Source organism: Colobus angolensis, unplaced genomic scaffold, assembly GCF_000951035.1.
Source record: "Colobus angolensis palliatus isolate OR3802 unplaced genomic scaffold, Cang.pa_1.0 Scaffold58, whole genome shotgun sequence".
NCBI lineage: Eukaryota > Metazoa > Chordata > Mammalia > Primates > Cercopithecidae > Colobus > Colobus angolensis.
The window spans coordinates 494,453-507,462 of NW_012119376.1; the positions used below are offsets into that span (position 1 = coordinate 494,453).

General features: G+C 36.6%; 1 protein-coding gene and 1 pseudogene across 1 annotated transcript in view; both read right to left on the reverse strand.

Moving 5' to 3' along the window:
* The window catches only part of UTRN (utrophin), a 608,259-nt gene that overhangs the window by 481,039 nt on the left and 114,210 nt on the right, over positions 1-13,010 (reverse strand). Inside the window, exon 3 of the mRNA XM_011962010.1 lies at positions 2,179-2,240. Coding sequence (XP_011817400.1) covers positions 2,179-2,240 — 62 coding nt within the window. The remainder of the gene's footprint in view (positions 1-2,178; positions 2,241-13,010) is intronic.
* On the reverse strand, positions 6,595-7,287 carry LOC105526119 (annotated as a pseudogene).

The following is a 13,010-nucleotide window of genomic DNA, read 5'->3' on the forward strand; positions in this document are numbered from 1 at the left end:
AGAGGAAAGAAAAAATAATGTGAATATTTAGTGCCACTGCCATGAGCCTCCCATCTCCAAATATTCATAATTTCTCAGATAAATTCCTTCTAGGTTTTGATTTCTTGCTAGATGAAAATAAAAGTTTTCAGAGTCATCCCGCTTTTGGTAGTTTTTCTCCAAACACCTTCTCCAAACACTAACGCAGAAACTGAGCTCAGAAACTACCATCTCCAAATACTAACACAGACACTTTTAGCTAAAAGTTCTGTGTTCCATAACTATAACTTTTACTAAAAATGATAAAAATTATCAAGTCTTTTCTAGTAGCTTGGTAAGAAATACAAACATCCCAGGGCAAACAATTTACGTGGGACTTAAAGCCCCCATTTATATTGCAAAATAATAGACATTATAAATGTACAAATTCAAATATCAAGTTCATTTAATAAACTAGTCTGGTACTACCAGAGTTTGTTTCATTTGAGGTCTTTTTAAAGGTGTCAATGACCCGCCATAAACATTGAGAACTTTCTTTTCAATTATTCTTTCTCAGTTCTCATCTCTCTTCCTCTGCAAACCCTTTCCATGTCCTAGCGTACTACCTATTGCTCTCCATTGTCATAAATAGGTAAAAAGTAATTTACCCAGTTTCAAATGCTCTCTAAACTTAGGTCTACCAAGTTTAATGCTTTCAAAACAATCTTCAAAATGAGTTCTAAGGCAATTCTTCCCCAAAGACTAAATTAAGCTGCTAAAAACTGCTTCACTTGTTCTATCTAAACAATTACTGTGTTATCCTCGTGAATAACCAGGATGAATAATCTTACTTATATGAGCAATCATGAAACCACTGGAATAAAGCACCTCATATCCAGACTCCCAGTTACTAAAACTACATTCTCTGGAAAATGGTCACATGCAGATGAATAGTTCAAAAGTTTTTATTCATGTCAAGCCCGAGATGCCTGTATGTTAACAAGCCACGTATGTTACCTGTGTCTCTGGAATAAAACAAATTAAAATGTACCAAAATATGCCTACATGTTATTTGGAATAATCCTACACATATAACTGCCAATTATGCAAGCACCTTTATGTTCTAATTCTCTATATTTTTAACCCTCTGTCAAAGTTAATTTTTACATTCCTTACATACTCACAGGCAAGATAAAATATCCCTCAAGATAAACTTGTAAAGCCTAAGAAGCAGTGAAATCAAATAACCAACTATAAATATTGGGATGTGTGGCATTTTTTAAACTATGCTGCTACTCAAACTAACCTTAAGATATCCTCATTTTTTCCTCAGGAAATACCAATGTTTGTCTCCTTGACCTTTACAACTTTCGAAAAGCAACCAAAAATTTTCAAAAGCAAGTCTTCATTAAAATAGCTTTTATACTATTTAAAAGACCATAACAGTGTTTCTCTGAGAAACTTCTATTTTTCATCTTGCTATAGAAAAGTAACACAATCTGTTACCCTGAAAACTCTCTTCCCACCTAAGGCTTAGTGCACAAAATTCCAACACCAATAACTAATAGGTAATCATATTAGAACAGATTTGAAAATAGCACTGACAATTCCTCTCTTCAGCATGGTCTGCCCCTAAGAAAAATTATTGCTCAAAGCATTGATTATGTTCTAAATGGTTAAAAATGCTAAGAGCAGATCTTTACGGGGGGCGGGGGGAGTGGAATTAAGGAAGTACACACACACAAAAAAAAAAACCACATGGCAGATAAATATTATTAGCCACATCCACAAGAACAAAAATCCATAAATATTTTTGACAGGGTAGAAAAACTGCCTGAATGATAACATTTGGTTTTAACCAGGCAAAATGAAATCATCATCCTCTTAACCAAGAGAACACAAAAATTTTCCCAATGATATATCCTTTCCCAGATGTACCCAGGATTTGCAGAATCGAAAGCAGCTTAAATATCTTAAATATCTGCCTTAAATATCTGGGGAAGGCTAGGTGAAAGTCAATAGCGTCCCATAAACTATGTATGTGAGAATTTCCATTTAAATGTATTTTAGAAGAGAATAAAAGAATAATAAATGTATCTGCATACTCAGAAGACTTCTGCTAGGTGACATTTCCTGGGGAAAATTTACTGCACTTCCAACAAAACTCCTTCAATCAGAATGAGGCATCTGAACATCAAAGTTTTTGAAAGTGTCGGTTACCTTTGAAAATCGAGCATTTATCCATTTGGTAAAGGTTTTTTTCTGTACGTCATTGTGTTCATCTGTGGAATGGAAAAAGAAAGAGAAGGAAAAAGTATGAGAGTCTGTACCTTTAGCAAAGCACCAAATAAGGTTATCTCTATCCTCGAAGAGTTTAAAATAGTCCTATTAGTCGAGCTCCTGGAGCACAATGATGCGCAGCTGATGCAGAATGTGATGACTGCCCGGTTTACCTATGGAGCCCAACACTGCCTACAACAGAGGGAGGCTCGGGCACCTTTCCCAAGGGACCAGGCTGTCTCACCCTAAGCCCCGGAGTCCTGCCATCAGAGACCAAATCCAGGTTTATGGGATCGAATCAGGGACCTACTTTCCAGCTAGCACCCACAGCACTTTCTGCTACATTTTGATGAAGTAAAATTTCAGCATAATCAAAATGTCCGCATGTTCAAAACAAAAATTAAAGTTATCCAATAAAAACTTAGGAATTCGTGACTTCCCCCCTCTTCATACTGGTCCTACACTCTCTAGAATGACAGTATAAGGTTTATGGTCAATCTTGTAACCCATTTTCCTGCAGTAAGATTGACATGAGGTTTTAACGATCTTGATCTATACAAACTTTTACAGGTAGAAAAATCAGAAGAATTTAAAACCATTATCAATTTTGGTTTTCATTACAAATTCATTTTATAAGCCATAAAAAATGAAAAGTTACTTTAAAAGACTGACCACCCTGAACTTTTTAAAGATGGGTAGAAGGATTTGGTTACATATAAGGAGGCCATGTGGCTAACAAAAAGAGAAAAGGACTTCCTCTTTAGAACCAAGTAGACAGTGTCCCAATCCATTTATTGTGTGACCTTGGGTCATTATAACATCGCCTAGCCTCACGGTTCTCATCTGTAAAATAGGGGATAAATAATATCTAGTTTGCAAGAGTATTGTAAGGGTTAGTGAATATAAATGATAATCACTTGACGAAGAGCTGGTGTCCAGCTTGTTATAATGATTATAGTAAAAGTGTAAGCAAGGCAGATAAATATCCATTGGACCTCTTCAGATCATACTCTCTTCCATCATCACCCAATTTTCTGTTAAAGCCAGTAAAAGAGTCATTGTTGACTTAAAGCCTACAAAACAGCATTTTGACAATCTCTATCAGTTGTTCAGAAAGCTGTCCAAGGAGTATCTGCAACAGTGCAGAAAGGTGTGGCTCCATCCATATGTGTGTCCTGCCTCTTCTGCCACCTTTTATACTGCTGGGCTGCCTCCCACATTGGAACAGCAAAATAATAATGGAGGAGGCCCAGGTGTGCTTGGCCCTCCAGCATGGATTCCACATTAAATACAGACCTGCTCACAAACCTCTATTAGGATCATTAGACGTTCATCTACCACTTCACCCAATTTGTGGTCTTTGGTCCTTACCCCTTTGTGGAAGGAGAGTTTGTAATTAAAAGGTGATTCCCAGAATAAATACAGCAGCAGCTTCAGAAAAAAAGAAAAAATGCACTTTTACAACTCCATAAAGGTAATTGGAGACCTTCTCCAAGACACTAAGGGAGCAAGTGGTATAGAAAACAAAACTGCTATTTAAGAAACTCCTTAATGTTAATGGTGCTCAGAGGTGACCTTCCTTCAAGAAAGGACAGCAAAGACAGCAACAATCCCTATTTCAAGCTTTATATTATCCGATCAAGGCCACATAAGCCATTTATTAACCAAGAGAAAGTGCTTACACACTGAATGACCCTTTACCATCTTCATATCAAAGAGGGACACAGTAGAGATTATACTCAGAATACAAGGCTACCACCACACATCAACCTGAAGAAGGCACTATACCAGCCTCACCAAAAGGAATTTAATATTAAATATCATTGTTTAGGGCATTTGGAAAATCCAATTATTTGTCCCACTACCTTAAAAAGGATGTATTTTTATCTGGTTGTATACAGTTTTATTTACTCCTATGAATAAAAAATATAGAAAGGCCATAAATAAGTATTAAATTATCTTAATTTGATAACATTCACACAACTTAAGAATTTGAGGCCATAAAAAAGGAAAAAATTATAAGAAAGAAATCTCACTACATTTTACATTTTCTTAACCTATTTCCAGAGCATTTAACTTTCTTATTTCAAAAACATATCTCATACTATGTAGGTTTCTCCCCAGATATAAAATGGACAAAGAAATGAGCACTTTTACCTTATCAAATGACAATAATGTTTCCATTTTATCACATATACAATGAAATCAAATTTATGGATTCCCATTCCTATGTTTCTAAATATGAATAAGATAATGTTTCAACAATAGTCTTTATTTTATGGGTCAAGTCAATGTCAGAATATAAGTCCAAGTAACAGATAAATTATTTGTCTGTAAACGATACATTTTCTAACATCCAAATGTTTCAAAAACACTTCAAAGTTTATAAATACACTTCTGCATTCATTCTCTTGATACAGTTAAAAATGGGGAAAAGGGGGTACATATTTCAAAGTTTAGTTTGCATTTTCCTTTTTTCAGACACACACACACATACAAACAGACATACTTCTTATTTTCTACTAGACAGGAATTCAGTAAAAAAACAAGAATTTGTCTGTGGCTTTTCAATTAGCAGATTGAAATGTAACAAACTTGCCACACTTACTAACCTCCACATCACAACAATTAAGGTAAACAATCTTGGCCCAGATCTGGGGCACGTAAAAATAGCAGACGGGTAACAGGATAACTAAACTTCTGTCATGCTATTCTGATCAGCCATTTTGTCTGCCTAGAAGGTTATAGGGAACTTCCACAGTCTCAAATTATTTCAATCTTCATTATCAAGCCAATTCGTTATTTTAACTTCTCCAAAACAAAAATGTGTAAGAATACAACAAACTTACATATAATTTGATTATAAATAGATATGTAGAATATTAAGTGAATGAGTATAATTTCTACTGCACATAAACCTTCTCCAAATGTATTCTTTCAAGCTTCCAAATTCAAGCCAGTGTTTTCCTTAGGCTTGGATTTTTGAAAACCATTTTGTTTCTGAAAGCCTTTGCTGGCTTAGCAAATCTTATCCATTAATGACCTTTCTCCATTAGAGGGATGAACACGAGACTGAATTAGAAGAAGAAAAATGTGTTAAATCCCTTAAGGCTGCTTTTCCAAATTCTTCCTCTAAATATTTTGCTCTTCTTAAAATGCTTTTGACATGCTCACACAGATCCAAAGGCCTTCACTGCTGCCTAGCCTGGAATTTTATTTCTGTGATAGGTAAAAGAAGTAAAGCAAGATGCATCAACAAAACTGCTTGATAAATCTTCAAGGAAACTGGTTTGAAAATGTTTTCACTTCACCAGCTCAAATGCGTATTGAAAATTGTTTTAGCAGAACGTAGCAACATATCTCAATTTAAATCCTAAACCGGAAATGTGGCAGAGAAATTAGGAGTTGTTTCCCCTATGAAAGCACACAAATCACCTCTAAAACTCCACTGTTATTAGAGAGAAAGCATTATCCTCTAGTACACCATTTGAAGCAATTTAATAAGAGTGTCCAGTTGGCTGGCACTAACGTAACATGAGTTCCCTAAAGTGCAGCTATTCAAAAAAGAAGCACCCAGACCTTTAGCCAAGAAAGAAATCTCTTATTGGATGATTTTAAACTTGGATTGATTTTATTAAGGTGTCTTTCACACACACAAAATTTAACACACCCTAGAAAGCCAATTTCTCATTAGCAAAGAAGATTATTTTGGAGGCAACAAAAGTATTTCAGATCATACTCTCATTTCTTCCTTTTGTGGGCCCTATAGGTGAATCACCCCCAATTTAAATCTGCCACTCACACTTAGTTATGCCATTATGCTCTCTTGTTTCATCATACCCAATCATACCCGAACACTAATTCATTTATTCAAACAATATGTATTAAAATGTCAAATGAAAATAACAAATATTACATAATAATCTGTAAAATATTATAAATATGTAGACAAAGAAACAAAGCCAACAGGAGACAGACTGCTCTCAAACAGAACGTTTAACCTCCCTGAGTTTCTTTCAAAGTCTGACATCCTCAGAGGACCTAAAAAAAGCTAAAATTAAAAATGCAGTTTTCAGAATTGTCAAAACTACCTAAGTGTACAAGAAGTTTAGATAATTAACATTTCAAATGATATTTTGGTGAGTTTGTCACATTTAAACATTGAAGTTATTAAAGCTAAAAACCACATTTAAAACAGACTTTCGCTTCACTCTGTAGAAAGCTAAATACAAGTTGATTTTTTTGTTTTTAACGACATACTTTGCTTTAGTTTACAATGGACTAGTTGCGGGGGAATGAATCCGATGGGTAATAATAACACAAGTGGACCATGTCTTCCCAAGATACTGTGCCACCTCACTGGCTATCAAACCTGTGAAGCCGTTTTAGTCTCATTTCTTCTGAGAGAAGAAGCCCGCAAGGCAGTGAGCTATTCCTGGTATTTCCTCGGTCCCAGAGGCTGGTTCTTCATGCTCTAGCCCAGTTGTTCCTCTTCTCTCAGTCCTGCTGTGTATACATCATAGCTCCTGGGTGCTTCTTCATAATAACCTGACCTGCCATACAGATAATGATCCTGATATCCAGACTGGCCTGAACAATTGAAGTAGTATCATTGTCCTGGATAACCAATAATTGGAGGGGAAAAAAATGCCTGCACGTGCTTCCATGATACTCTTCAGAGGCCCTTAAGTGTGCACTAATGCAACAAGAATCCCAGCCAGATGCCCAGTGAAGGAAGTTCCTGATGAGAATAAGTGAAAAGGCACAAGTGTGACCCGACAAGCAAATCTGTTTAGTACAAGGAAGCCCAAAATGTTGACAAAGCCTCCAAGGCAATGATGGTTGTTAAGAACCTCTAAAGCAAACAAAACTCCTGGGAAAACCTACAGCACAGTACCTTCCGAAGCCAGGTTCTTCCAGAAATTAAAGAAGATTGCAAGAGCAGGTACACCACCCCAGGGAACAGGGAAAATGTGGTGATGACACAGGCAAACCATCTACTTCCCAGTCTTCTTTCCAGATTATTCCTTTCCAGAGTGTGGACATCATATTGAAATACAAATGCCAATCATCAGCAATGGTGAGCAGGAAAGAGCAGGCAATGCTGCCTGCCAGTCTTTCTGCTAGTAACTCCTCTCCGCCCTAAGGCAAGGAGAGGTGGAAATGGTGGAAGTGAGAAGGAAAAAGAAAACAACTCCACTTGTCAAAGAAGAAGGCTGAGGCAAAAGTAAATGAATTGTCCAGCATCACCCACCCAGCAAATGCTGGGCCACAAACAGAACTAGGTCTAACTGACTGTGGAGCCTGTGTTCAATGCACTTCCATGTAGGAGGAGGCTAAAGAGAGTTTAATGAAAAAAAGAAAGCTTTAAAACATATCTTGAATAACAGACAAAGTATGGTTCATGCAAACATGGGAAGGGCATTGAAGACAGAACAAACCTTTTCAATACCTCTTCGTTTCAGCCTCAGATTCAATACCTCACAAAAAAGAACATGTTTAATATAATTGTGGTACCTACAAGAAAACACAGAGGGCTATAACATATAATGATGTCAAAATAAGGCTAAGATAATCCAAATTTCAGGAAATTTTCAATCCTGAAAACTGTTTATGCCTATAAAAAAGAAGAAGGGTATGGAGTTAAAATATATGCTTTAAAAATGTTCTTGTAATAAAATAGAGATTATTTGAAAAAAATCAACCTCCTTAAGCAAGCACATGTTCTGCTAGCATGACCCAATGACCCATCCACTCTGCCTAAAACTGAAGGCAATTATGGAGCCTTGGGGTTCTAAAATGTCTACAGCCACATCTGAACTGCATTTAGAATTTACAACACTTTCAGCATCAGAGATCAGAGGAATTTTTTTTTAAGATGGAATTTCGCTCTTGTTGCCCAGGCCCGAGTGCAATGGCATGATCTCAGCTCACTGCAACCTCCGCCTCCCAGGTTGATGCGATTCTCCTGCCTCAGCCTCCCGAGTAGCTGGGATTACAGGTGCATGCTACCATGCCTGGCTAATTTTTGTATTTTTAGTAGGGACAGGGTTTCACCATCTTGGCCAGGCCAGTCTCGAACTCCTGACCTCATGATCCACCTGCCTCAGCCTCTCAAAGCGCTGGGAGTACAGGCGTGAGCCACTGCACCTGGCCAGAGGATCATATTTGTTCCAGCTGAGAACCAACCTAACCCACCAAAACTATCTGCCTTACTATCACAGAGCCACAGAGGATAGGAGTAGGAAGTATATAAGAGGGTGCCTGATGGGATCCCGTCTTATAACCAGAGAGGTCAGGGGCTTACCTCTCATGACACGCAGTTGAATGGTGCCATAAATCAAATCAGGATCCATGTCTCCTTACCTAGCTCTCCTCCTACTCACAAGACTGGCTCTTTTTAAAAAACTGTTTTATTGAGGTATAAAATTCACCTACCATACACTTCACCCACATACCTACCATACAACTCACCTACCATGCAGTTTACCCATTTAAATTCACCTACCATATAATTCACCCAATTAAAGTTTACAATTCAATCATTTTAGGCCCATTAATAGATTTTTTAATTGTGGTAAAAGATATATAACAGTATTTGTGATTTCAGCCATTTTAAATCATACAATTCAGTGGCATTAGTTACACCTACAATGTTATACAACCATAACCACTATCTATTCCCAAAACTTTTTCATCACACTGAACAGAAACTCTGCAGTCAGTAAGCAGTAAGTCCCCACTTCTGCCAGCCCCTGGTAATAGCTAATCTACTTTCCATCTCTATGCATTTGCCTATTTAAGATATGTCATGTAAGTGGAATCATATAATATTTGCCATTTTGGGTCTGGCTTATTTCATTTAGTATAATGTTTTCAAGGTTTCATCCACGTTGTAGCTTGTATCAGAACTTCATTCTTTTTTAAGGGTAGAAGACATTGCATTGTATTTATAAACTACAGTTTCTTTATCCGTTCGTCTAAAGAAGAGCACTAGTTGACCACTTTGTGGCTATTCTGAACAATGCCACAATGAACACTGGTGTACAAGTATCTGAGTTCCTGATTTCAGTTCATTTGGGTATAGATGCAGGAGTTGAAATTGCTAGGTTAATATATGGTAATTCTATGTTTAGATTTTTGAGGAACCAGCAAACTATTTCCCATAGCGGCTGCATCGTTTTACACTTTCACTATAATGCATGAGAGTTCCAATTTCTCCTATCCTTGCTAACATTTGTTATTTTCCTTTAAAAAAAAAATGTATAGCCATCCTAGTGTAAGACTGACTTTGAAAACAGAAACTACCAAACAAAACCCCCAAACTCAGAGACCTCCGGAAGACTTTCTGAATGAGTTCAAGTTTAACAGCATGCTAACCTGAAGAAGCTGGGGTTCAGAAATTGCTTTTTCACATTTAATCCATACCATATTGCCAAATGATTGATTTACTCTCAAAATAATTATTTTCAGAATTAAATGTAACCATTAATTCCATCTTCTAATTTTAGTTTATTTACATCTTAACCTATTTTCTTTTCAACAAACAAGTTTTTTTAAACAATGCATAGGAATATAGGAGATAATGTTCTTCTACTTTCGCTTTCTAGAGCTGCTAAACTTAAACTGAAAGAATGTTTCTAAGATTTACAGGCATCTGACACGGTTTGAAACTTTTCCTCTAGAAATATATTTTGCAAAAAAAAAAAAAAAAAACCTTTTCTATCAACCATATTATATGTGTTGCAAATGTGGAAAAACAGACTCCATTTATGGGGGTAGAGACTGTAAACCTTACATACAAATACTTCACTTTGAATTTTTTTCCTGGAGTGAAGATTTTCATTAAAATTGCTAGCAATGTCATAGAACAAGGAGAGATTACTTACGAGACAGTGAATTAGTCATAATGCTATGAGTCACCATCATGAAAAGTCAACAGAAAACTATTTTTTTATTGATTAACAAAAGGCTAACCTTACGATAGAAAATTTCTATGAAATCAAATTCATCTCTTCATTATTATCAAATAAACATTATGTTCTACAAACTGTCTACAGAAATCTCAAGAAAAAGCAACTATTTCATGAACATATAATTCTAGATGTATGAGCCTCGAAAAACATGGGGAAAACATTTTAAATGTAAAAACCATTCCAGTGATTTGACCTTCAGACTTTCTCATGACAAGTTCTACTTGTCAAAATAGCAGCAAAAATATGTCCTTGCAAGACTGCTAATTATTCAAATAATATTTTTCTCATTTTAATTACTTTATTATTTTCCTCCTGTTATGAGGGATCTTCCTCATAAATTCATAGAATAAAACAATATCCAAAAAACAGCAAATTTTCAAACAAAAAAATGTATAAAATATCTGAGGAAAAAGAGAACAACACTTTAAATACCTAAATATCTCCCCGTATGCATATGTAGAAATGTTATGATTTTCTATAGAGCTAATGTAGGAAACCTTTCACTGTATGCCATGTGTCTTCTAAGATCATGACACTGGGTCATCACAGTCAAATAAGAACTGTATTGTGAGAGAATACACATTGATATGGTTTGTCTGTGTCCTCACTCAAATCTCATATTGAACTGTAGTTCCCATAATTCCCATGTGTTATAGGAGGAACCCGGTAGGAGGTAACTGAATCATGGGAGTGGTTTCTCTCATACTGTTCTTGTGGTAGTGAATAAGTCTCATGAGATCTGATGGTTTTACAAGGGATTTCCCCTTTCCTTTGCCTCTCATTCTCTCTTGCCTGCTGCCATAATAAAGATCTTTTTGCTCTTCCTTCATCTTCTGCCGTAATTGTGAGGCCTCCCCAGCCACGTGGAACTGTGAGTCCATTAAACCTCTTTTTCCTTATAAATTACCTAGTCTCCACCATGTCTTTATTAGCAGCATAAAAACAGACTGATACACATATATATTAATATATATGATAATTCAATAATAAATGGAAAAGCATCAAGCAGTGAATGAGCACTGTAAAAGCCAATGATAACATTCTGAAGCCAACAACTCCAGCGAATCAAAAGGACCAACAATACAGTTTGGCTTGCTTCCTTACTTCAATTTAGTCCTCTGTGTGTCAGGGCCTATACGACACCTTGAGATAGGCAAGACCCAGACAACAACAATCCACATACGTTAAGGCACTGGTCTTTCCATTCTGCCAGACAGGAGAGTCCCCAGGTGGCATCAAAGAACAACGCAACCTGGAAAAACTTATGGGTCAAAGAAAAGTGTCTCCAGCTCATCAGGATTAGACATCTATAAAACTTTAGATAACCTTAAGGGCCACAATGAACAGCCCCTCAAACAAAGCTGCCAAGCCTTCTTTACTACACCCCATCATTTGGGGAATGACTGAAGCAAAGACTCTCCCCCTCTTTCTCTCCTCTTCATTTTCAGAACCCACCTCCTTCAGCCTGTTCTACTTTTTTGAACATTGAAACCTCCCTCCATCCTGTATCGTTGAATATTCTTTTTCAACACCCTTCTCTGGACCTGTCGTGACACAGGCTGCCATCTTGGAATTCTCAGCCACAGAGTCTGCCTGCTGTACCAGTCTGAGCCCCCTGCACCATGTGGGTCAGTCTCTTTCTATCATTTCTCTTCTGGATTCTATTTTTCCATCTTTTGTTTCTCTTCTTAAAACTTCCTATATAATGTCGATAATATACTTTAAAAGATTTCAACATACAAAGTGTAATATGCTTGTGTTAAACTAGTTTAAGTCAGAAGCTTCAAACACTTGTTCATGAACTTCTAAAAGAATTTCTGTGCACATTTTAAAGTTGACAATTGATATTTATCATAAATTTAAATTGTCAAAAAGATGTAATTTCTAGCATATTGTTAAGGAGTTGCAAATTTAGCTCATTCAATTAATAGAAAATGCCTCCTCTGGTACCTAATTAGCAAAAGTAGTCCTCACTGTCAAACTAATCAGCCAAAGCAGATTTATTTTCTGACAAGAGGAGTCTGACTTGGTTTTGGATATAAAAACCATGTTACAGGTGTTTCCAAATAACATCTCACTTCAGAATTCTCATTCTAAGATAGAGGAATGGATGGATGGATGGATGGATGGATGGATGGATGGATGGATGGATGGCAGGCAGCTGGACACAAAGCCTTGCCCTAGATACAACAAGGCACTAGTCATTTAAAAAAAATTTTAAGGAGTGTTCCTTGTTTTGCATTCTTAAATTGTCCTCTTGTTTGATGTCTCACAGCAATGCAGCACAGTAAAATTTGGGGAGAGTGAGCGGTACGACTTTCTTTTATAAAGTGGAAAAGAAGAAATATGAAAGGAAAGCTAAGAAAGGAGACAGCTAGGTTGCTATCTTGAGTGCCTTAACCACCAGAAAAGCTTGCCATGATCACAGTAAGACACACATATTGCAGTGTGCAAACCACACTAGAGGCTCACGTTTGTCCCAACCCAGTATAACATTCCAGAGAAGTTCAGCTATAATTTAATTAGAAAGGCTAAGCTCCAGAGTGGGCCACTGCAAAGGCGTCAGTTATCTTTATTTTCATCAACACCAGAGACTTTGTTAAATAATCTAATGAATGTGAGAAATGTGCTTTTACTGTGGCTTAATAATTGGCATAATTAGAATGTTAGAAATATCCTCCCACTGGTGACTTTAGTGTTATTCAATGAACAAGGATTGGTCAAAATATTTTCTAGACATGCCCCACCATTGATTAAACAGCATATGAAAATCTAGTGAGTCTCGGAGGCTAGATC